A 25,732-nucleotide genomic window follows, 5' to 3' on the forward strand; every position below is an offset into this window, starting at 1 on the left:
ATAAGACGTAACTGCACTTCTTGTCCATATACATAAAAATAGTGTGCATGTATGACATGGGTGTCAAACTCTGGCCCGCGGGCCAAAATTTATATCAAATTAACACTAGAGCTGGCCCACCGATTATATAGAGCGGCGGTGCCGCGGTAACACTGCATTCACCGCTAATTCTCATACTTGCCAACCCTCCCGGGAGACTCCAAAAATCGTCACGTCCGCTTTTCATCCAGTCCAACGAGTGCTGGCCCAGTCACATATGTGCGGCTTCTGCACGCACACGCATGTGAATGCAATGCATACTTGATCAACAGCGATACAGGTTACACTTAGGGTAGCCGTATAAACAACTTTAACACTGTTACAAATATATGCCACACTGTGAACCCACACCAAACAAGAATGACAAACACATTTCGGGAGAACATCCGCACCGTAACACAACATAAACACAACAGAACAAATACCCAGAACCCTTTGCAGCACTAACTCTTCCGGGACGCTACAAGGTGTGTGTGTGTGTGTGGGGGGGGGGTAGCAGGGGGTGTAGTTTGTTTTTATTTAAATTGTATTTGATATGCCATTGATATTTTTTTATTATTATTATTATTATTTGAAACTCGATTTTGCATGTCACTATAAAGTTATATAAGCCTTGCTTGTTCCATATTCAATGCAAAACTTGTTTGGGTTCCTATTAAAAGGTTAATTTGTTCAACTTTGGTTTTGTTCAGTTTTAAATTTTGGACCACTCTGTATTTGAGTTTGACACCCCTGATGTATGAGGTCTCGGGGGTGCCAATTATGGCCAAAGTAATAACGACTATTGTTATCAATATTGAAATCATGATTACCGATTGTTAGGTAAAGCAGTGCTGGGGTGTGAACGTAATACCATCATGTAATTTGTAATGTCTAATAAAAAGGTTTTAGATAAATGTTTTTTATGTATCAAAAGACAAATATTATTTTTTTATATTCTTTAATAATATACAATTGTCAGCTTTTTGTCATTACATGATGCCTTTATCTCTATTTATACATTTTAATAGAGGGAGGTTTTTTTTAATGTATCCATTAAGAGTTTGAGCAGAAATATGTCATATAGGAATTAACTATACACAATAAAACATTAACAAAATGCTGTCACATGAATGGTTTTTGAAGTAATAACTTTGTGACATGAAAAATACACAAGTAATGTAAAAAAAAACATGGCGTTAAGTTTTTGATATCAAAATAAAACACAAAGCAGTTTGGCTAATGAAGATGAAGTCTAATAGACACGCTTTGTTCTTCTCCAACGCCTCCTTGTGGTTCAGTACAACAGTTTGGCCAACAAAAATAAAGAAGAGTGATACCTCGCACATCGAATACACAATCTTCACAGCCTTCGTTCAGTTTGATGTAATGACAAAACATTTTAGCTCGTATTGATGTTATTTGAACACTGATACAGTTTGCAATTAAATAAAGGATGAGTGAACGTCCCAGTAAACAAACTAAATACTTTATAAACAAGTTGTGGGACAACGTTCCCGACACATCGTCTGCTGCATGTTTCCTCACCTCATTAACTCTTAGTCACAGCAGCTGAAGGACGCTGTATTCAGAAAATAAAATCAACATCAAATACTTTTTCTCCTTCGCTGTATACTTTTAGTGTGGGGACAAGTCCGTCTGTCTGCAATATTGTCCACACCTGTCTCCACCTAAACACAGCAGTGCGCTCTTAATTGCACGCTGGGAAGCGAAGGAAAATGACGTTAAACCAAGCACTCGGCTCCGTTTATTTCAAGGGGAAATCTCTGGAGCAAAGTCCGTGTAGTTAGTCCGCCATGGTTATCAAGCCAAACGACGCAAGTGCGCATGCGCCTGACTTTGTGTTGCCTAAAATGCATTAATAAATGATGTTTTTCTGGTAAATAAAAATTAGACGGTATTACTAACTATCTGAAATTTTATCGCAAATTATCAGTACCGTTTACCGTTACATCCCTAGTCCATTAACAAGTAAAAAGTCAAGGGCGGTTACGGCATGTTCTTGCCGCCAACGCTGGTAAATTTTTTAGGGCATTACGGCAAATGATGAGGGTGGTTGTGGCAGTTGCAACGGTTGCTGTGGTTAAATCCGAGCCCTGGCACTGTAGTAATGCTGACAAAGTACCATAGCGCTATTGATCCATCCATTCCTATCACATGATTTCATGCCATTCAGAGATTAATATAAACACAATCTCTATGTACATGAATTGTTTGCCAACATATTACGGCAAAAATACAGATGGCTACTGTATGTGTGAGTAATAATTGGGTCAAGGGAAGCACTTGGGGTAAGCAAATGCGACCAGCTGTTTTGAAGTAAGCAATGTGAACTACATGACCAATGACTAGTTCTTCATTGCCCAAAGCGCACATTCCAAAGAAGCCACAACACACACAAAAATTAAGTATTACATGCTGAACATTATGTATCATAGATTTTCTATCTACCTGTGTTAATAATATACAATATATAGTGCACTTTGTCATACCTTGACATAAAGTGAGATCTCATCATCTTGGTCCAGTGGTGCTTTTGTTGTGTTCTCCTGAACAGCAAGCAAAGGTCTCTCCACCGCTTTGTGAGACACCATTTCCTGTCTCCTCTCTGTCAGCTTCTCCGGATAGGGTAAAAATGACTGTCCATCCTCAAACAGCACCACCTTCTTCTTCTTCACTTGCTGCTCTCTCTGTTTTGAAAGGACATCATCCTTAATCACTGACTTTAGCTCCTTCATCCATGCGTCCCTCACAGGCACACTTAAAATCTCAGTCAAAGCATCTTTCTTCTCGCCTGTCTCTATTTCTCTGACATCTGTTGTCACAAGATGTTCTTCCTGCTCTTCTGGTGCTGCCTCGTGTTCTGATTGCTCTACTTTAATCCATGCATTATCTTTCCTCCGAGTGGACAACAATTTCACCTCCGTCCTTAATGGCTGTGGATCAAGACAAAGTATCTCGTTCTCCATGGCCTGTTTCAATCCTTTGACTCGACCATTCATATCCACTTCCAAGTCATTTCTACCCAGCTTCTCGTCTTCGTCTGGGTCTGATCTGTTACTTGGTGTCAGCTCGTGAAGGCATTCACTTTTTGTCAGGACAATGGCATTTTCACATTGATCACCAATAGTCTCCAGCGCTTCAAGTTCTGTGCTTTGAGCCTTGTCTATCTCGTCAATGTTATCATCTAAAATTGTCACAGGTTCTGCTATCGTTTCTTGATAAAGCCCCTCCCCCATGTTGTCTCGACTATCCATATTTTCTTTGCTTCCATCAACTATGGACTCCTCGAACATCATCTCCTCACCAAGCAGGTCCACGTCTTTTTCAAGTGCAAAATCATGCTCTGTTTGGTTGCTTAAATGTATATCCTCGACCTGGTGTTCAAGCTTAATAATGTTTTCCAAGTCTTTCTGCTCTGGATCTTTGTCATTCTCAGCCATCAGCAAACTCATTTGCTCTTGCTCCTTAATTTCAAATATACCCGTTCCTCCAATACAACTGTCTTTGTCTAGTTTATTAAAATAAGTGATATGCTCAATATTAGGTTCATCTTCAGTTTCCAGACTTGGTGTTGTATCTCTATCTGAAGCAGGCATGTTGACATCCACACACTCCAAAATCTCCTCCTCCTGGAACTCAAGTTGTGAGATGCTATTGGATTCCTGTTTACCTGAGCTGACGATATTGTCATATGGGGTAGTTTCAATATTTTTCTCCTTGTCCTTCAACTGTATAGTCTGATCAACAGTGGGTTCAATTGGAGCTAAGTAAGGTATGATAACCTCACTTTCAGGCAAACCCTCGTAGGGATCTGTTTGACTTTTCACCTGTTTTGCTTCATCCGTGCTAGCATCTTTCATTTCATCCTCTGATCTGATAGATGTCTTGGCAGCGTGCATGCCATTACCTTCAAGGTTTTCTAGAAGTGAGGCTTGAACACTGTGAGCGTCTTCTATGTTGTCATTGACAACAGCTTCATCTGTGGTCAGTGCACATTCAAAGGTCTCGTATATATTTGTAGCTGACCCTTGAACGCTGTGAGGGTCCTCATCCATGGTCATCTGGTGCTCTTCTAATCCTTTGACATGCATATTTTCATGTTCACTTTTCTCAATCATATCTTCTGTTACGTCCACAATGCCCTGTGTGTTATCCTCATCATTTTTCCCGTTTTCGTCTTGGTCATCTTGGCCTTCATCCAGTGATGTATAGTGACACATTAGACATGCGGGCGCCATGTTCATGTCATGCGGTCTTTCCTTGCCCAGTAAGCTTTCCTCGTTCCCAGACGCTTTATCTGGCATTCCATGTGCTTCATTTGTGTATCTTTCTGTACCACATTCATCCTTTGCTGAGACCTGAGACTTCATGTTTGTTTTCTTTAGCCTTCTCTCTTCCTCTCCCTTTTTCCAACTGGCTTCTTCTGTGTCTTTGTGCTCATCATTTTCTTGTTGGCAGTTATCATCTTCTACCAGTCCTGATGTGTGACAAAAACTTTCAGTGTTGATTAAATGCTGCTCATCCTGGATTCCACCCGGTTTCTCAGTCTCTCCGTCTTCATCGTCACTAATTTCATCTTCACTTTTGTCATCTTTGCTATCCTCAAATTGCAGCGCATCTGGTAAATCAATTTGGTTTTCAGCAGTCCCTATCTCTCTTTTATTGGAGCATTCTTCCTGGATCATCCCCTCATTCATTGATTTTTCTCCATCGCCCTTTTTTGTTTCACTGCCCAAAGCCAAAATGTCAACGCTTGTCATGACATAATCCTTAATTGATGTTACTGTCTGGAGTTCTTCCACATCTTCCACTATTAGCTGTGTACTTTCTACTATGTTCATCTGCAGACAGTTTTTGACCTCTTCGTTACCTGCCGCTTTGTCATCACCTTCAAGTTCCATATGTTTGATTTCTTTTGCTGCCGAAAAGTCTTCAGTTGATGTGTGTAAAGCTTGTACCCCGACACTGCTCTCTTTCTCATTTTGTTCATCTCTTGGTTCTTTTTCTCCTTTCTCTCCGCTTTCCTCCTGTCTTTCTCCATGCCCATCTTGTCCCTCTGTCACTACACTTGGTTTGAGCTCTATTGGGAGGATTCCTACTTCTTCTGCTTCACCCTTCTCTGGACCTTCTTCTTCAGCTGGCCCAACCATCAACAAGACATCCTCCCCCACCTCGTCGGCGAGTTCAATCTCCTCATCTTCAGCATTTCCATTTTCTCCTTCAGTCTGTGTGTTTGCCTCTGGACAAAAAGTGACCAGACTGTGGACCACAGTGGAGTCTGACAGGTCCGTGTCGGCACAGAAGTCTGACTGAGCCATTGAAAAAATATATAAAAAACTGTGTTGTGGATCTGTTGACAGTTGCGTAAGCGGTCCAGAATTTCAAGATAGCAAAGATTTTTTTTGTTCCTAAATTTTTTCAAAAGTTATTTTTCCCAAGAATGCGAGGTAAGATTGATGCAGTATTCCAGATTCAAATACGTCTTGAAAGAAGTTACAAAGCAAATGCTGATAATAGGTTTAAGCAAATACAATTTCAAGACTGCTCCAAAGACGACTTAAAAATCTGCTAAATTGACCATCGTCTTTTTTAAAAGAAAAAAAAACCTTACTATAAATAAAAAGGAAACAAGGAGCAAGTAGTCACCCGTAGCCAGTTGCCGAAAAACGTATTGCAGCTTGAGCACAGTTGGACAACCCTAACAAGCTACTTCTATCTCTCTCTCTCTCTCTCTCTCTTTCTCTCTCTCTCTCTCTCTCTCTCTCTCTCTCTCTCTGTCTCTCTCTCTCTCTCTCTCATGCACTCACGCATGGACTCTCTCCCTCACTCTCTATCTTGGGGATTAAATCAAACCTGATCTCCACATGACTGGGAGCTTAAACCCCAGTATAACCTGACTTGAAATCCTATGCATTCGCTCATAGTGCAAGCAAAACAGAAACGCAGAACACTCATAATTGCTGCTAATTCACTGGTAATGGAATACCAAAACAATTGCAATTCCAATTGCATTGACTACAAAACATAAGCATGCCAGCTATTGAAAGAATAATTATTTCTCATCAGTATCCTCCAAAACCAGGATTGTACATAAAGTTTTTGATTGATGTATGCCCAAAATGATTATTGAGATGTAAATAAGTTATTATGACTATCAGTATTAGGTCAGCTAAATCTAATTAACAGACAGAGCTGCGAAAAAAAAATCTAACAAGATAAAATAATCAATAACTCAGTGTTTTAACAAGCAAGTTTTGTCATGAGCCGGTTTTTGCCACACGTGTTTCAAGTCTTTTTGCTCTTCCTCGTTCTCAGACCTGTTTACTATAATATCAACTCTTTATTAATATGCAGTTGAGTTTTATGATTTTATCCTCTATCTGCTCATGCACTGTCCTCAGAGCAATGCAGAAAGCAACTGCTGCTGTGAGGGACACATTAAAGTAGCTGCTGTCAAACATCTCATTATTTTTTCTGCTCTAAGCAGTCTTTTCTTTTTGTATCTCTTCTGTAGGGGCCAGGGCATTCCGGAATTCTGGTGCCCAAGTAGAAAATGCTCTAGAGCCTGCAGGCTTTATGAGTCACTAATAAGCCGACATTTTTGAAACGCAGATTTCGTAACGGAACATACTGCTCGATACAATCAGCAAGATATAATGGTGCTAAACCATTGAGTGTTTTGTACGTCAGTAATAAAACCTTAAAATCACACCTTATACTGTATGTACCAAAAGCCAGTGCAGGCGGGCCAGTATAGGCATAATATGATCCCACTTTTTTGTCATCATCAAAAGTCTCGCAGTCAGATTCTGGACCAACTGCAATCGTTTAATGCTGGACATGGGTAGACCTGGAAATAAAATGTTACAGTAATCAAGACGAGACATTACAAACACATTTATAATGATCTCAGCGTCACTTGTGGACAAAATAGGACAGATTTTAGCGATATAAAGGAAATGGAAAAAAAGACTGTTTTAGTAACACTCTTACTGTGCAGCTGGAACAAGAGAGTTGGGCCAAAAAGAGGGCCGAGAACATTTTTGCAGAGTCACTTTGGACAATTGTTTTATTGTCGAAATTCAAAGTGGTATCCTTAAGTAAGTGCCTATCTAGCAGGACCGATAATCAACATATCCGTTTTCTTGGAGTTGAAATGCAAAATGCTGCTAGACATCCATTGTTTATTTTCACAAAAACACGCCTTTCAGACAGTGGCGTAGGACAGGTTCAACATGGGGTGGACATGCGCTCACACATACACTTTTACAATTTTCCCAGAGAGTGCCTATTTTATACTTGTTGATTTGCCAAAGCCCTGGACAACTGTGTATTTATAGGGTGACTTTCTTTCTCAGAGACAGTATGCCAATGTGTATGACTATTTTTATGTGCTATACATTTTTTGATGTATGATTTTACAGAAAATAGTCTGAGTTTGACTTTGTTAATTGCCATGCAATAAAGACACAAAACTCCCTTCTGTACTGCATCATAATGAATCCAAGAAAAGCATTGTACCACTTTTCTTGAAAATGTTAAGTTTTGTTTGACAGAAATTGAGTGTCCATAAATTTTGGGTGTGGCAAAAGTCACAATGTCACACAATGCCACTGACATGCATTTACTACTAGCAAGCAACACCATATTCCACTCTTTTGTGAACACTTGTACATTATCCACTTTTAGTTTTCCTCTTTTTGCACCTGTCTCTACATGACTTTGACTACCGGCCTCAAGCCTGTGATGTTCCCACAAGGCATTAACATATTTACCACAGACGATGTTACATAGTACTGTATGTATGTACTGTATCAGCATTTGACTTAAAAACATAACCCAAACCCTACAGTACTGTAGAAATGATTAAATTATTATCATATTAAATTATATATATCTTAAAAATCTACAAAACCCAAAACCAATGAAGTTGGCACGTTGTGTAATTCGTAAATGAAAACAGAATACAATGATTTGCAAATCTTTTTCAACTTATATTCAATTGAATAGACTGCAAAGACAATATATTTAATGTTCAAACTGAGAAACTATTTTTTTGTTGTTGCAAATAATCATTAACTTAGAATTTAATGGCAGCAACACATTGCAAAAAAGTTGGCACAGGGGCATTTTTACCACTGTGTTACATGGCCTTTCCTTTTAACAACACTCAGTAAACGCTTGGGAACTGAGGAGACCAATTTTTGAAGCTTTTCAGGTGGAATTATTTCCCATTCTAGCTTGATGTACAGCTAAAGTTGTTCAACAGTCCGGGGTCTCCGTTGTCGTATTTTAGGTTTCATAATGCGCCACACGTTTTTAATGGGAGACAGGTCTGGACTACAGGCAGGCCAGTCTAGTACCCGCACTATAACACGTGGTTTGGCATTGTCTTGCTGAAATAAGCAGGGGTGTCCATGATAACGTTGCTTGGATGGCAACATATGTTGCTCCAAAACCTGTATATACCTTTCAGCATTAATGGTGCCTTCACAGATGTGTAAGTTACCCATGCCTTGGGCACTAATACACCCCCATACCATCACAGATGCTGGCTTTTGGACTTTGAACCGGATGGTTCTTTTCCTCTTTGGTCCGGAGGACACGACGACCACAGTTTCCAAAAACAAATTGAAATGTGGACTCGTCAGACCACAGAACACTTTTCCACTTTACATCAGTCCATCTTAGATGAGCTTGGGCCCAGCAAAGCCAGTGGCATTTCTGGGTGTTGTTGATAAATGGCTTTGGCTTTGTATAGTAGAGTTTCAACTTGCACTTACAGATGTAGCGACCAACTGTAGTTACTGACAGTGGTTTTCTGAAGTGTTCCTGAACCCATGTGGTGATATCCTTTACACACTGATGTTGGTTTTTGATGCAGTACCGCCTGAGGGATCGAAGGTCTGTAATATAATTGCTTACGTGCAGTGATTTCTCCAGATTCTCTGAAACTTTTGATGATATTACGGACCGTAGATGGTAAAATCCCTAAATTCCTTGCAATAGCTCGTTGAGAAATGTTGTTCTTAAACTGTTGGACAATTTGCTCACACATATGTTCACAAAGTGGTGACCCTCCCCCATCCTAGTTTGTGGATGACTGAGCATTTCATGGAAGCTGCTTTTATATGCAATCATGGCACCCACCTGTTCCCAATTAGCCTGTTCACCGTTCACCTGTGGGATGTTCCAAATAAGTGTTTGATGAGCATTCCTCAACTTTATCAGTCTTTGTTTGCCACTTGTGTCAGCTTTTTTGAAACATGTTGCAGGCATCAAATTCCAAATGAGCTAATATTTGCAAAAAAATAACAAAGTTTTCCAGTTCGAACATTAAATATATTGTCTTTGCAGTCTATTCAATTGAATATAAGTTAATAAGGATTAGCAAATCATTGTATTCTGTTTGTATTTACTAATTACACAACGTGCCAACTTCACTGGTTTTGGGGTCTGTACTTGACATCAGTCGTAAGCTGTTCTCCTTTCTTATTATCATCAATAATGTAATGTGATTTTGAAATATTTCCTCACACCCTGAAGCTTTGCCTGACACTTCCTTCTCTTCCCTGACTTTATTAGTTATTTCCATGTTAAAGTCCCAGCAAGCACAAGACATTGATAAAAACGTTGTTTATACATATGTGTTTTTTTAAACTGACTTCTAAGCAACGTTGCAAAATAGTTGCATTTGTAAATTGAGACAACGTTGATGTCTAACGTTGGATTGTTGGTTGGGAAATTACCAAATTTTAATGGTCAAATCAACGTCACAACCTGACATTGACTAAATATAGTCAAAAAGCATGTTGTTCCAATTTTAGGTTTGAGTTGTCAGGGCCTAATTAAAGAAGTTCTAAACGTTGTTTCAATGTCTCGTGCCTGCTGGGGTAAAACTGTTTGTTGGAAAGTAACAACAGGCTGAGCTTCTCAGTTTCTCCACATTCCATTACTTCAACTGCCTCATTACTCTTGTGTCCTATCATTTTACTGTTAAGACATAATTACTCACACTGACATTAGTCTTTTTAAAATAACAGATTAAGTTCTGCCCCGTGACCCCAAAAAGGGACAAGCGGTAGAAAATGGATGGATGGACAGAGTAAGTCCTGCTGCTGTTTAATTTTTTAGTGGTGGCATTTTGCTATCTGGAAGGGGATGACAAAACATTTAACCAGTATTTCCCTTACCAGGGAACACTGACAACGTTAGCAATGAAATAATAGACGAGTGACCATGCCAGAAATTAAAATGACTTAACTCAAACGACATGTTTTCTAAATATGAATAAAAACAAACAGCATATACCGTCTATAAACAAACAATATTCATGGCAACGTCCTCAACAGACCGTGGCTTGCTACTGTCCTCTCAACTAAACACAGTCTCTCACTCTCTCCCGCCCAGTGTTGGGACTAACGCGTTACTCTGTAACGTCGTTAGTTTCGGCGGTAACTAGTAATCTAACGCGGTATTTTTTATATTCAGTAACTCAGTTACCTTTACTACATGATGCGTTACTGCGTTATTTTACGTTATTTTGTATGTAGTATCGGCTAGAAACAGAAGATCTGAGTGTGTTTTATTGCAGCGCTGCGGCGTCGTCCTGCGTCACAAGGAAAAGAAAAGGCGTGCTTTGTGTGGGTGGGGGCGGGGGAGGATCCTAGACCATAGTCGAAGAGCGCAGGGGAGACATTCCTCCAGGGTCTATGTACTTCGGGGCTAACAACCTTCACTTTACCCGGCAGTGGGTCTTTACAGCTCCGGACTCGAGGGTGAATGACGAGGCCGGCGGTTTGTTGCAACTTTGTGACTTTATTGGTGTCTTGCACGTTGCCATCCACCAAGCTAGAGCACCTGCACACATTCACTGTTGCGCTCCCTCACCTCTCTCGCCCACTCACTCACTGACGTCACTCACCTCACATGCTGTCATATCTTAAAGGGCCACACACACACACACACACACATACGCTACTCTCATAACAACTAACAAGACATCATGGCGAAGCCAGAAGTCGAGTTTCTTAACATTCTCACGACTTTTCTTTTGTCGAGCACAAAGAAAAGAACATTTTAGTTAAATGTAAGTTGTGTCTTGGATCAAAGATCCCATCTACTTAAAGTTAAAGTTAAAATGCCAATGATTGTCACACACACACACTAGGTGTGGCGAAATTATTCTCTGCATTTGACCCATCACCCTTGATCACCCCCTGGGAGGTGAGGGGAGCAGTGAGCAGCAGCAGTGACTGCGCCCGGGAATACTGCCCAAAACAGCAATTCAAATCTGCTGAAACAGCTACAAAGGCAACATGCTTCGACGAAGCTAGTAAAGAGAGACACAGACTCCGATGCCACTTCAGCTCCACGTAAGGATTTTAACAGAGGCTCTGCTAGCCACGACAACATTGATAGAGCCATTGCAGCGTATGTGCTAGAAGACATGCAGGCTATTTCTACAGTGGAGTCACCCGCTTTCAGGCAGCTAATTAGCATGATACCGGCGTCAAACAGCAAATGGCACGGAGAACATGTTCCAAGTACCTGGACAGTGAGTACATAAACATGGAAAGCGAGCTAAAGAAAACACTCCATACTCTGCCTCTGCTCATCATTCATCATTGAAGGTACACACTCTATGTCAATTCTCTTTTATACTCTTTCATTCTAGACTTCTAGAGTGTTTGATTATCACATCACTCTAAATGTATAGACTATAAAGTTCACAAACATAAAGAGGGATCCTAGTGGGCCAGGCCAATCTTTCCTTATCTCTAAACTAAAACTGTGGAAATGTGTAGAGTGTTCTGGGCATCAGTACAGTGTTGATCTCCTGAATACATGATTTTATTTCCCAATTCCTTGAGAGAGAAAAAATGCCTGGTTAGGCTTTGTGTATGTCATGTGTGCCTTCCTTAGGTGAAGCCAGGTTTACAGCTATGTTGTTATTATGCTGTTTGTTACTTATGTATGTTATGTTGCAGCTATTTAAAATAGTTTTGTCAATTTGTTCTGGCCTGAAATAAATTGTCCCTTTGAAACATATCTTTGTCTTTGTGTGTTGTATGTAGAGCACATTGCTTAGCAGAGTTCAGTGATGCAAATGCATGTCAAGTTGATCAACAGATTGTATTATTCTCCAGTGCAATAACAGTACTGAAATGAAGGCTAAAAGGGCATTAATGGGAGCTTTTTTTGGTGTAAGTAACTGAGTTAGTAACTGAGTTACTTTTGAAATAAAGTAACTAGTAACTGTAACTAGTTACTGGTTTTCAGTAACCAACCCAACACTGCTACCGCCTCCACACTCAGAGTGTCTTCTTCTTCTTCTTCTTTTGTTTACTGGCGGTTAGCAAGCAGCCTTCTGGTGTGCATTACCGCCACCTTCTGATATGGAGTGTGGGCCGAGGCGGATCCCTACTCTATATTATTTTATTTAATCCAGTCTTTTTTAAATATGTGTATAATGCTTTGTATCCTACGTGTTCTGAGTGCAATCCTAAAATATCTTCCACTACTAACCTAACCTTTTGATTGATTGAATGATTGAAACTTTTATTAGTAGATTGCACAGTACAGTACATATTCCGTACAATTGACCACTAAATGGTAACACCCAAATAAGTTTTTCAACTTGTTTAAATCGGGGTCCACGTTAATCAACCTTCTCTTTCTCTAACTTATTTCCTTTTCTCTGTTGTATTTCCTACAATGTATTAAAACATGTCCTACACTTTCTGTCTGATGACAACATTCACACAGTCCTGTATTATGTGTCTCTATCAAGTTCAATTAACTATTTAGATATGTTTGTCCCAATTTCATTCTAGTAATAATGTCTTCTTCCTTCCTATTTCTATTGCCTCCTCTCATTACATCTACTCTCCTCTGGACTTTGTAATACTGCCGACCTTTTCTTTCCTTACTCCAATTATCTTGACACTTTTTATTGTGTTCTATCTTAACTATATTCTTCACTTCTTCTTTACTGTGGTTGATCTCCATGTTTACTTCTGTTTTAGTGGTTGCTTGCTTTGCGTACTTGTCTGATAATTCATTCCCCTCAACTCCTACATGAGCAGGTACCCAGAGAAATGTTACCACACCTCCCGCTTTATTTATTCTGTAGATTGCCTGAAATATTTAATATACTAAATCTTGTCTTGTTTCTGATGCTTTGTTTTTATGCTGATCAATGCACTGCTGGAGTCCGAGCACACAACTGCTTGTCTTTATTTTCCTCTATCCACTAAACTGCCATATAAATTGCGACCAATTCCCCCGTAAAAACAGATCACTTATTACTGATTCTTTTATTCAATACTATGTTTCCTTGTGGGATAACTGCTGAAGCTCCTACTTTATTATTATAGTTTTTGATGCATCTGTATATATTATGACATTGTCTAAAAACTTTTCCTCAATCTTTTGTTCTATCTGGTAATTATTTAAACTTCTATTCTTTAATAATTGCATATTTACATCTGGGATATCGTACATCCACGGTGGTATTGCAGGGATTGGTACTGTAGGGCTAACTTTAATATTGCCAATTTGAGCTTTTTCACATATGTCTCCTATTATCCACCTGAAAATATTCATCTTTTTCTTCTCTTTTTCTTGGCAGTTTAGTAGCACTTGATGAGTTGGATGTCCTTGCTTGGACCCTTTTAAGTTTGCCCAATAAACTGCTGACAGTTGATCTCTTCTCATGTCTGAAGGTTTTTCATTCATTTCTACTTGTAATGCTGCCACTGGGGTTGATTTAGTAGCTCCACAACATGACCTTCATGCCTGTGACTGGATCTTGTCCATTTTCCCAAGTCATGTTTTTGAAGCAGATTGATAAATGATGCATCCATAATCAATAACAGATGGAATTAAACTAGTGATATATATTTCTTTCAATGCCTATCTATCAGCCCCCAAATCTTTACCCCTCAAAGCCCTCATTATATTTAACACCTTTTTACTTTTCTCCACTATTTTACTGATGTGGGTTGACCAGTTAATATATTAATCGAACCATATTCCCAAATATTTAAATACTTGTACCTCTTCTATATTTTCTCCATAAAGTTTAATTTAGAGCTTGTTTTGAACCATCCTCATTGTAAAATTCATGACTTTAGTTTTCCCAACAGAGAATCTTAAACCCCAAGCTGTTCCCCATTCTTGAACATTATTTACCGCTTTTTGAAAATTATTTTCTATATGATTTGTATTTCTACATCTCTTCCACATCACTTCATCATCAGCAAACAGTGCCACCTCCACTAATACTTCCACTTCACTAAACACTTCATTTATCATTATTGAAAATAATACTGGACTTATTATATTCCCTTGCGGGGTCCAATTTTCCACTTCATATACTCTACTATATTCATTCTCTATTTTTACAAAAATTGTTCTACTTGTTAAGAAGTCTTTTATTCATCTATACATTTTCCCTCTAATCCCAATTGTATTTAATTTTATCAGCAACCCCTGTTTCCACAACATATCATAAGCTTTCTCTATGTCAAAAAATACTGCAATTATACTTTATTTATTTATTTGTCTTTGTCTAATTTCCTCTTCCATCTGCACAGCTGGGTCGTTTGTGTTTTTTGCTTTCGGAAATCCACTTTGGTAGTTTTTTATTATTTCTTTTGACTCTAAATAATATACTGCTTTTTCATTAATCATTTTTTCCATTACTTTGCCCAAATTTGAGGTCAATGCTATCGGCCTATAATTACCTGCCTCTTCCAGGTCTTTTTCTGGTTTGTATATTGGAATTATTACAGCTTCTTTCCACTCAGCTGGTCAATTTCCTTCTTCATATATCCTATTATATAATTTCCAGACCACTTCTTTGCATATGTTACCTTAGTTTTTGATCATCTGGTAACTCACCTGAACTTTTCCTGGGGTCGTACTTTTAACCTGTTTCAATATTCGAACCATTTCATTCAAGGAAAATGTCTTATCTATTGTGTTGCTAAAGCCATCATTGTTATCTTCCGTCATTTCCCCAATATTTAAACAAATTGTTTCTTCTCTTTTCTTTTTCTACATTTCTCAAAATATCATTACTGTGCACTTTAACAAATGTTTTTGCTTAAAGTTCTGCTTTTTCTTTATTTTCTACCACACACCGTGTGCCATCTTATCTTTCATCACATGATTTTTATGTTCACTTCTGATCCCTGACATGTTCTTGATCATTCCCCATACCTGGCCTAATGGAATAGTTCTATTTAGTGATTCACAAAATGTTCTCCAATACTCTTTTTTTTTCGTCTTTTTAATGACTTCCTTACTTTAGCTTGGTGCCTTTTATACTGAATCATATCTTGAAAATTGTGTGTTGTTCTTAATATTCTAAATGCTCTATTCCGTTCTTTTATTGCGTCTGTGCACTCTTGGTCCACCACGGCACTATCTTCCTTCTTTTCCCTATTTTACTCCTTGGTATATACTCTGTTTGGCTGCCTCCATTATGCACTTTGTAATATCTGTGTTAAGTTGTTCAATATCTTGATTTATATCCACTTCCTTTAGTCATGTCTGTAATTTCCCTAAATTGTCCCCAGTCACCATGACTATATTTCCATCTTCCTTAGTGCTTTCTGTCCTTTCGTTTATGTTTCTGTTAATGAAAATTGGGTAGTGGTCACTTCCTATAGTGTTGTCTTTATTTACTTCCCATTCCACCTATCCTGTCAACCCTTGTGACATTAGTGTTAAATCTATTGCTGTTTCTTTACCCGTAACTACATCTAACCTTGACCCATCATTCACACACACCAATTATTTTTCCTCCAAAGATTTTTCCAATGTGTCCCCATTCCAGTCATCCCTTTCACTCCACACTGTGCTATGTGCATTAAAGTCACCACACCAAATGATATTGCCACTCTAGTGCTCGACTATTGTTTCAAGTTGATGTATTTGTCATTTCTTGCATGGATTATAGAAGTTTAGCACTCTGTACCTTTCTTTATTATTCCATATTTCTACTCCTGCTATTTCTAGTTCTTGTGTTACTTTTAATATTGTATAATGCATTTCTTCTTTAATAAATATGGCGCATCCCCCTCCTTACCCATCATCCCTATCTTTACGTATTGTTATGTATCCTTTTATTTTAAAGTTCAATTTTGGCTTCAGCCATGTTTCTTGAATACATATTACATGTGGTTTAGTTTTCATATTATTAATAAATCCCTTTAAATCCTGTGCTATAAGACTTCTGGCATTCCACTGAACAATGAACTTGGATTGTGGTCACATGACTCCGTTTCGTCTACTCTCTGTAGTTCACCTTGCACCTGTTCCCATACTTGCCAACCTTGAGACCTCCGAATTCGGGAGATTGGGGGGTGGGGGGGGTTTGAGGTAGGCGGGGCGGGGTTAAGGGGGGAGGAGTATATTTATAGCTAGCATTCACTGAAATTGAAGTATTTCTTATATATATATATATTTGAATTTTTCTTTCCTTCATGACCTCCTCTCCCCTTCTTTCCTCTCTCCCCTCTCGTCCTATCCATGTCCATACCTTCCTCCTACATCCCTTCACTATCCCCTTCCATCTCGATCCAGTCACAAATCAGTTTATGCTCAACCGCCAAAAAGATTCAGACACTCTCACTGTCAGCCACAGATCCTTGGTCCACTTCCGCTTCCGATCCCGCCCCACCCAAACACCACTCAGAGATGATGAAGGAAGTCACATGACACAGTGTTGCGCTTTCAAAATAAAAGCACAAGTTCTTCCATGGTATATTTTTTTTGCTGGGACAAACGCATCTTTCTCCAATATTGGGGGGGACAATTCCAGGCAGGGCCAAGAACCGAACCTTGTGGGACTTTGCAGGTGACCTTAACAAACTCTGGGGCCACAATGTTATGGGATACACAGTGTGTCCTTTCAGTGAGATAGGCCCTTAAGCAAAAAAAGTGTGAAACCTGTCACACTCAGAATCAGAATCAGAATAGTTTTTATTGCCATTGTTTGAGAACGGGTTCACAAACTAGGAATTTTACTTGGCGCAATCGTGCAACATAAAACACATATAACCAGTGTTCGGACTAATGCGTTACTTTGTAACGCCGTTACTTTAGGCGGTAAATAGTAATCTAAAGCGTTATTTTTTATATTCAGTAACTCAGTTCCCGTTACTACATGATGCGTTACTGCGTTATTTTACGTTATTTTTTATGTAGTATCGGCTAGAAACTGAGAAGATCTGCGTGTGTTTTATTAGAGAGCTGCACAAGAGGCGACCAGGAAAGAGGCGCGCTTGTGTGTGTGAGTGGGAGGGGGCGTGTCTGTGTTTACATCATGGCGGAGTCAGAAGTCGAGTTTCTTAACATTAATATTAATATTGTCTCACTACTTTTATTTTGTCGAGCACGAAGAAATTAACATTTTAGTTAAATGTAAGTTGTCTTGGATCAAAGATCCTATCCTAGCAATTCAAATCTGCTGAAACAGCTACAAAAGCAACATGCTTCGACGAAGCTAGTAAAGAGAGACACACTTCACCTCTACCTCCAACAGCGGCTGGATTTTAACGAGGCACTGCGCACTGAAGGTACACACTCTGTCGATGCTCTTATATACTGTTGCTCTTTCATTCTAGGGATTATCACATCACTCTAAATGTAGACTATAAAAATCTCAAACATAAAGAGGGATGCTAGTGGGCCAGGCCAATCTTTCCTTATCTCTAAACTAAAACTGGGGAAATGTGTAGTGTTCTGGGCTTCAGACATAATTTTATTTCAGAATTTCTTGAGAAAAAAAACCGCCTGGTTAGGCTTAGTGTATGTAGTTTAACTGTTTAACTTTAATAGCTGTAAACCTTACTTGGTTTACAGCTATGTTGTTATTATGCTGTTTGTTACTTATGTATGTTATGTTGCAGCTACTTAAAATAGTTTTGTCAATTTGTTCTGGCCTGAAACAAATTGGCCCTTTGAAACATATCTTTGTCTTTGTGTGTTGTATGTAGACCACAGTGCTTAGCAGAGTTCAGTGATGCAAATGCATGTCAAGTTGATCAACAGATTGTGTTATTCTCCAGTGCAATAACAGTCCTGAAATTAAGGCTAAAAGGGCATTAATGGGGGCCTTAAAAAATTTAAAAAAATATATAAGTAACTAAATAGTTACTTTTCACAGTAACGCATTACTTTTTGGTGTAAGTAACTGAGTTAGTAACTGAGTTACTTTTGAAATAAAGTAACTAGTAACTGTAACTAGTTACTGGTTTTCAGTAACCAACCCAACACTGCATATAACACAGAATAGAATACAATTAGCTGTAACTGAGCTATCAGATCTTGTTATTGTTCATGTGCCTGATGGCCGAGGGGAAAAAACTGTTCAGGTGGCGGGAGGTGTGGGTCTGGATGGACCGTAGTTTCCTGCCTGAGGGGAGAGGGGAGAATAGTTTGTGTCCAGGGTGAGAAGAGTCAGCTGTGATCCGACCCACACGCCTCCTGGTCCTGGAGGAGAACAGGTCCTGGAGGGATGGGAGTTTGCAGCCAATAACCTTCACTGATAAGTGATTTGACACGATTCAAAAGAAAGTTATGATCAGCATTTGTTTTAAAGCGCATTTTAGTATGTTTACTGTGCTACTTCAGGAACTGTTAAGTGAACTCATTCGAGACAGCTGGGCACAACAGACCAAACAATGCGATTGGAGCAAATGAGGACTCAGAGTTGTTGCATGATTAGCAGGATGCTGGACATGTGAGAGAGAGAGTTCAGGACATAGGCAAGAAAAACAAGCCAAACGCGAGAGTGACGTGCAGTGACTGCAGGACACAGAAAGTGTCGGGAGTCTGACGTGGAGTGACGCAGCTGAGGCGTGCTTGGGAGAGACCTCCTGGAGAGAGGGGGAAATGACTGGGGTACGGTGAGCAGGTGGCAAAGAGGAGAACGTGCAGAAGAGAGCTATCGACTCAACGTAAAGAAATGAGGAATAATTTGGTGCCTGGTGGGCATCAAGGACAAGAGCGTTGATATATAATACAACTAGATATTGCTTGCGTTCAGTCACATGACTTATTCCCGTAAATGAAAAACAGTGGTGGTCAACGAAGCCAGGATTGCTGTTGTACAGCAAGCAGCGCGTGAACTCTGAGTACGCAAGGGGCCTAGATCTTCCTGCAAAAAGCAAATAAGAGCAAAATATCTAACTGTGCAAAGGAATCGATCCGTATTCTTTATCAAAAAATGATTTGTTGCGTGATAAGGGATTATCAGTCGGTGTATCAGACTATCTTGTGCTCCAGACATCATTCTGGACGACAAAACAGATAAAAGCTTGGAAGAGCATGGAGGTCTACAACTTCTTTGTGTGTCGCTGGGTCAAGGAAATTGATAGCAAGACTATCCCGAATAAATACAGTCATGTGTTTAGCCTTTTTGCTGTACGCGCCATGTTTTTTCCCCGTCTTTATCAAAGTATAACTGTAGTTGTCAACTTTGTGTATGTGCTGAAAGATGAATTCATGATTATTGCTTTTGGTAAAAGCTTAACTCGTTAATGTTTTGCTCACATTGGATTTATTTTATTTAGACTCGCGGAATTGGTGGTTTACAAAAAACTCGTAGCAAACATGTGTTTAAGAAATACAATTAATATCAAGATTATACTTATGTTAAAAGTATATGTAAACGTTTCTTTGCCGTGAGGGTTCTCCTGAGTCCGAAAGATCTTCCGTGAGCCCGGTAGACAGTTTGAATACAGTCTTTTTATTTTGCCTACGGTCTGGATTGCTTTTCAGCAGTCTGTTTTAGGCGTGTGTCTCTCGCTCTCTCTCCAGCTCCCAACTCCAACCCCGTGTCTCGTTCCAGCTGCTGCTAATAAAGGCGACAGGTGATTAGATAACAAGGTCCACCTGGGCCAACTACTCACCTGTCGCTGTCTTCGAGGCCATTCCTTGCACACCCCGTTCTGCGGCAGGCCCGCAGGCCACGCCCCCCTCCACAGTATATTAAACAAATCTTTAACGAAGTGATCACTGCAAACTCGACTCTACTCCCTTGGACTGGAGTGCGTGACACTTTTCTCGTCGTTGTTTCGTAAAATCTTGCACTCTTTCCCGCTTTTTAATTACCTCTCGAGGAAATCTGAGGAAACGTTTATCCTTTTCGCGATTTGAACGGTTTGTACAGCCGAAAATAACTTAAGCATAAGGCATTTTTCTTCGACAAAAGCTAAATGGGGCCTAGTACACATTGAAAACAGAGCTAGCTTGACCGCCACGCGTATTCAATGAACCGGACGTGAGCCGAACGTAACGTCATGTAAATCCTAGCAAGACTCGCCGTTAGTTCCAATAGCTTTCTACAGATTTCTATTTCTATTCTAAAAGTTATGTATTCATATTTTGTGCAACATTTCATGCATAGACACATTTAGGTATGATTTTTGGTGCGATTTTCCATGCATAAAAACATATGTTAATGCTACTTGTGCAACAGGGCTATGTTCAGTTCAGTTCACACACGACTGCATCACTCCTTAAATGCGTACACACACAGACACCCACAAATCACAGATACTACACTACCTTCCCCTTTATGAATTTCCTTGCCTTGAAGGGTCTACAAGAAATTCCATGAACCTTGGCGGTCTGCGCCTCTGTCTCCATCCATCAACAGGTGGCACTAGCGGCAACAATGGTGGAACCTGGAGAACTTTGATCCACTAAACATCCCGTGCCATCTGGTAAGGCAGGCCCCGCCTCAAATTGGGAAACTTCACTTCCCCGGTAGGGTGCCAACCGGTCTCTATGCAGGGCAACCTTTCTGTCCCCAGGGGACACTGAAACTCTATAAACTACCTCCCGCACCTTCTCAAGCATCCTACACAGTCCGTCCCAATGACATGTACACCCAAACGAGCTCGTCAGGCTTGAAGTCCCGCCCCTTGCTCCACACTTTGTGGTTCCTGAAACCAGCCTTCTCCAACTGGTCTCGAACGAAGGCATGTGCCGCCTTTAACCCATCCTGCAGCTTCCTGGCATACGCCAGTCCCGGTCGAACCTCAGTGCTGCCTGGTGGTCCCCCTAATGCCAACTCTCCCAACCCAACATCAACAGGGATGGGTTGCAGCTTGTGGAACTTTGGACCGCAGAACTGGAGGCCATCAGCACTAGCGGACTATGTGATGGTTGGTGGTGCGGCTGGCAAGCTGTGGCTGCATCGCGCAGTTAAACCGCTCCACTAGTCCATCACTTTGGGGGTGAAAGGCCATGGTGCGTGTCTTTTGCATGTCCAGTCTTTCACACAGGGCAGCGAAAACCCTGGAACCTGCCAGTATCCACAGCGTAGGTCGAGCAACAAGAACCACCATGACTCCAACACTAGGTCCAAAGTCTCATCGACCCGCAAAAGTGGGTAGCAATTCTTCCTTGTCATCTTAATCATCGGGCTGTAGTCTACACAGAACCGCGGTCTGGGGCTGTTCTTCCTGGGCACCATGACCACGTCAGACACCCAGGGACTGTCAGAGGGCTCTATGATCCCCGCCTTAAGCATGGCGTGGACCTCTCTATCAGCCGAGCCCCTGCTGGATCATGGGGAGGATACACACATACATACATGTACACTACCGTTCAAAAGTTTGGGGTCACATTGAAATGTCCTTATTTTTTAAGGAAAAGCACTGTACTTTTCAATGAAGATAACTTTAAACTAGTCTTAACTTTAAAGAAATACACTCTATACATTGCTATTTTGGTAAATGACTATTCTAGCTGCAAATGTCTGGTTTTTGGTGCAATATCTACATAGGTGTATAGAGGCCAATTTCCAGCAACTATCACTCCAGTGTTCTAATGGTACAATGTGTTTGCTCATTGGCTCAGGAGGCTAATTGATGATTAGAAAACCCTTGTGCAATCATGTTCACACATCTGAAAACAGTTTAGCTCGTTACAGAAGCTACAAAACTGACCTTCCTTTGAGCAGATTGAGTTTCTGGAGCATCACATTTGTGGGGTCAATCAAACGCTCAAAATGGCCAGAAAAAGAGAACTTCCATCTGAAACTCGACAGTCTATTCTTGTTCTTAGAAATGAAGGCTATTTCACAAAATTTTTTGGGTGACCCCAAACTTTTGAACGGTAGTGTACACGCTTCAGCGTCATGCCTCACCTAAAACACAGCACACTATTAAGCTTTTAAGCTTGACCTATTATTACCATAACTCTGTATAAGTTAATACTCTATATTCAGCTCCCTTTTTGTTTTTTCCTCCTTTCACTTATAATCTTTTTAATTATCTAATGTATGATTATTCTGTATTAATATTGATATTAATATGACAAATATTAACTTGACCTTGGGCGATGTCAAGAACACAACCCAAAACAGACACAAGTGAAGATCCTTCATTGCTGCCCTCCATGCTAGGAGCTATAATGGGCAGTAAGTAAGTCAGTAAGTAAGAATTATTAATATTATTATTGCTTTAATAATAATGTAAATATTGTATTAATATGTACTTCACTAACTTCTTGTTTACCATTACTGGTATCATATTTGTACATACTGTATCTGCTGATGTAGTCATGTTGTTATTGCCTCTGTCTTGTCACCTTTTTGTCCCCACAATTCCCTCCTCTGTCATCTATTCTCTTCCTTGTATCCCCTTCTAATACGGTCCTGTTGCAGCAAACAACTAAATCTATTCAGGCCCGTTGCAACTGGGTAGGCCAACTAGGCAGTTGCCTAGGGCCCTCAGCTGAAAGGGGGCCCCCTAACGTCGACTAGTCATGTATTCAAATGTAACAGCAACAACAACTTTAGTGATTCTAGCACTGGAAAAACAATGACAATATCAGAATAATGTCAAGGACACTGTCGGAATCGCCCTTGAGGGGTGCCTTTCAGCAGCCAATCTTGGAAGAGTCTGTGCGCGGCCACTCGTCGTGACATAATCAGAATTTTTGCTGATTGCGCGTTGAAATAAAGTTCTCACTTCCCCTTCAGGAAGCCAGAAGTGGAAGAGAAATAAGAACAAAATAAAGAAGAAACAGCAAAAGACCGGTAAGACTGCTATTTTTTGGCTCTGTGGCCACTTTGAAATTACTGAACGCACGCCAACCGAGCTTAATGCTGATGTAAATATCCACCATGCACGCCAACACAGATGTGCTTAATGCTTTTAAATAGGGATGGCCGATAAAATCGGACTGCCGATATTATCGGCCGATAAATGCTTTAAAATGTAATATCGGAAATTATCGGTACCGGTTTCAAAATTATCGGTATCGGTTTCACAATGTAAAATGTATGACTTTTTAAAATGCCGCTGTGTGCCAATAAGTGCCGGCCCAGTCACATAATATCTATGGCTTTTGACACACTCACAAGTGAATGCAAAGCATACTTGATCAACACCCATACAGGTCACACTGAGGGTCGCCGTATAAACAACTTTAAGACCGTTACAAATACGCGCCACACTGTGAACCCACACCAAACAAGATTGACAAACACATTTCGGAAGAACATCCACACCGTAACACAACATAAACACAACAGAACAAATACCCAGAACCCCTTGCAGCACTAACTCTTCCGGGACGCTACAATATACACTCCCCGCTACCCCCTACTCCCCTACCTCAACCCCCTCCCCCCCAACCCCGCCCACCTCAGCCTCCTAATGCTCTCTCAGGGAGAGCATGTCCCAAATTCCAAGCTGCTGTTTTGAGGCATGTTAAAAAAAATAATGCACTTTGTGACTTCAATAATAAATATGGCAGTGCCATGTTGGCACTTTTTTCCATAACTTGATGTTAGAGCCATTTATTTTTTCTGTCCGTCAAACTCATACGTCACTAAAGGGGTTGGCTCAAGGCCAAGTGCCAGTCTACTTAGGGAGGGGCTGGGATCCTGCTCAGGTGTTGCTGAGTGGAGGCGCAACAGTTTTTGACTGTGTCAGGCTATGATTTGTTTGCTCACGTTTATTTTCCATTCTTGTTACAAAGTGAGTATAATTTACATGACTGTCTGTTAATAAATATTTTGGTTAAACACGGAAATCATTCTGGACATCGATTATTAGCCGGCTGCACACGTCGGAACTAGTTTCATTTATATTCGGCAACCATGTAGCAGTAGAGTATAGGACTTTACCGCTACAATTTATGGTGCTTGAACAACAACCTCAGCAGTCTGTTAAAGCTGCTCCTTCAGAGCTTCACACAGCCAAGAATGCCCCAAACAAGGTTCATTTACACCCTCAACCAAACAAACCACTTCGCTCATCAACTTTGGATCCTGTGGAAAACCAATCAAGGCAACATTTACCTCAAGCAGCTCAATCATTTCAAGGCAATAACACAGTACCAGGTGAATTCCACACTGTGTTACAAAGGCAAAATGAAATGATGGCACTCCTGGTTCAAGCACAAACCTCCCAATTACTTCCACACAGACAAATTCCGGTTTTTGAAGGTGACCCATTGCAGTTTCAGGCTTTCATAAAAGCATTTGAGCATTGTGTGGAGGCAAAAAACCAATGATTGTGGTGACTGCTTATATTATCTGGAGCAGTTTACCAAAGGACAGCCGAGAGATTTGGTGCGCAGTTGCCTCCATATGCCTACAGAGAGAGGCTATGCTACAGCAAAACGCCTACTAAGGGAACACTTTGGAAATCCTTTAAAAATAACAGCAGCCTACCTGGACAAAATCATGGTTTGGCCAAACATCAAGTCTGAGGATGTAAAAAATCTCCAAGCTTATGCAGTCTACTTGCAAGAATGCTCCAATGCGATGGAAGAGCTGCAATACTTGGATGAGCTCAATATGCCAGCTAGCACGAAGATGCTCATACAAAAGCTTCCTTACAAATTAAGGGACCAGTGGAGAGGGAAAGCAGCTGACATTGTTGACCAACAAAAGCGACGTGCTTGTTTCATAGACATTGTGAAATTTATTGAACAGCAGGTCCGAATTGCTTCAGATCCTGTCTTTGGCGACATTCAGGACATTCCTCAAAATAAAACAATAACCAAACCCAAGCCTATGCATCAAAGCAAATCACAGTTCAGAAGAAGCAGTTTCGCAACTCAGGTGGCAGTTGCCACTGAACCTAAACAAGATCCACACTTGAAAAGTTTGTGAACACCTCCAAGATAAAACTGTATTCCCTGTCTTTATTGTAAAAGTCGACATGGATTGGAGCACTGTCCAATACTGGGAAAGAAGGCACACAGAGAAAAGCTTAACTTTTTAAAAGAAAAAGGCCTGTGTTTTGGTTGCCTGTGCACAGGGCACCTGAGCAAGAGTTGCGACAGGCGCATCACTTGCTCTTACTGCAACAAGACACATCCCGAAGTGCTACACATTGACAGGAGGCATCTGGAAAGTGGAGAAAATAGCCATCCGCCAAAGATAGAGGCAAAGATTTGCACTACATCATCAACTTGTGGCCATACAGGGGCTGGCAACTATGGGATTTTACCTATCCTGCCTGTTCAAGTGAAGTGCTCAAAGGGCAGCAAGATAGTCCAGACATATGCTTTCCTAGAACCAGGAAGCACAGGGACCTTCTGTTATGAACAGCTACTGAACAGGCTGAATACAGAAGGCCGAAGAACAAGAGTCCACTTGCGCACCATGGGGCACAGTATGGCGGGTCCCTAGCAGTGTTGTAAA

General features: G+C 40.5%; 1 protein-coding gene across 2 annotated transcripts in view; it reads right to left on the reverse strand.

Annotated features, from left to right (window-relative positions):
* Window positions 1-25,732, reverse strand: part of LOC133654044 (chloride intracellular channel protein 5-like) — a 50,971-nt gene that overhangs the window by 21,615 nt on the left and 3,624 nt on the right. Inside the window, exon 1 of one of the 2 annotated variants that reach the window (XM_062053997.1) lies at window positions 2,532-5,862. The exons of the other annotated variant lie outside the window; for it this stretch is intronic. Coding sequence (XP_061909981.1) covers window positions 2,532-5,360 — 2,829 coding nt within the window. The 5' untranslated portion in view covers window positions 5,361-5,862. Of the gene's footprint in view, window positions 1-2,531; window positions 5,863-25,732 lie in introns of those variants that run through there. 2 annotated transcript variants of the gene reach the window in all.

This window comes from Entelurus aequoreus, linkage group LG07, assembly GCF_033978785.1.
Source record: "Entelurus aequoreus isolate RoL-2023_Sb linkage group LG07, RoL_Eaeq_v1.1, whole genome shotgun sequence".
NCBI classification, from domain to species: Eukaryota; Metazoa; Chordata; class Actinopteri; order Syngnathiformes; family Syngnathidae; genus Entelurus; species Entelurus aequoreus.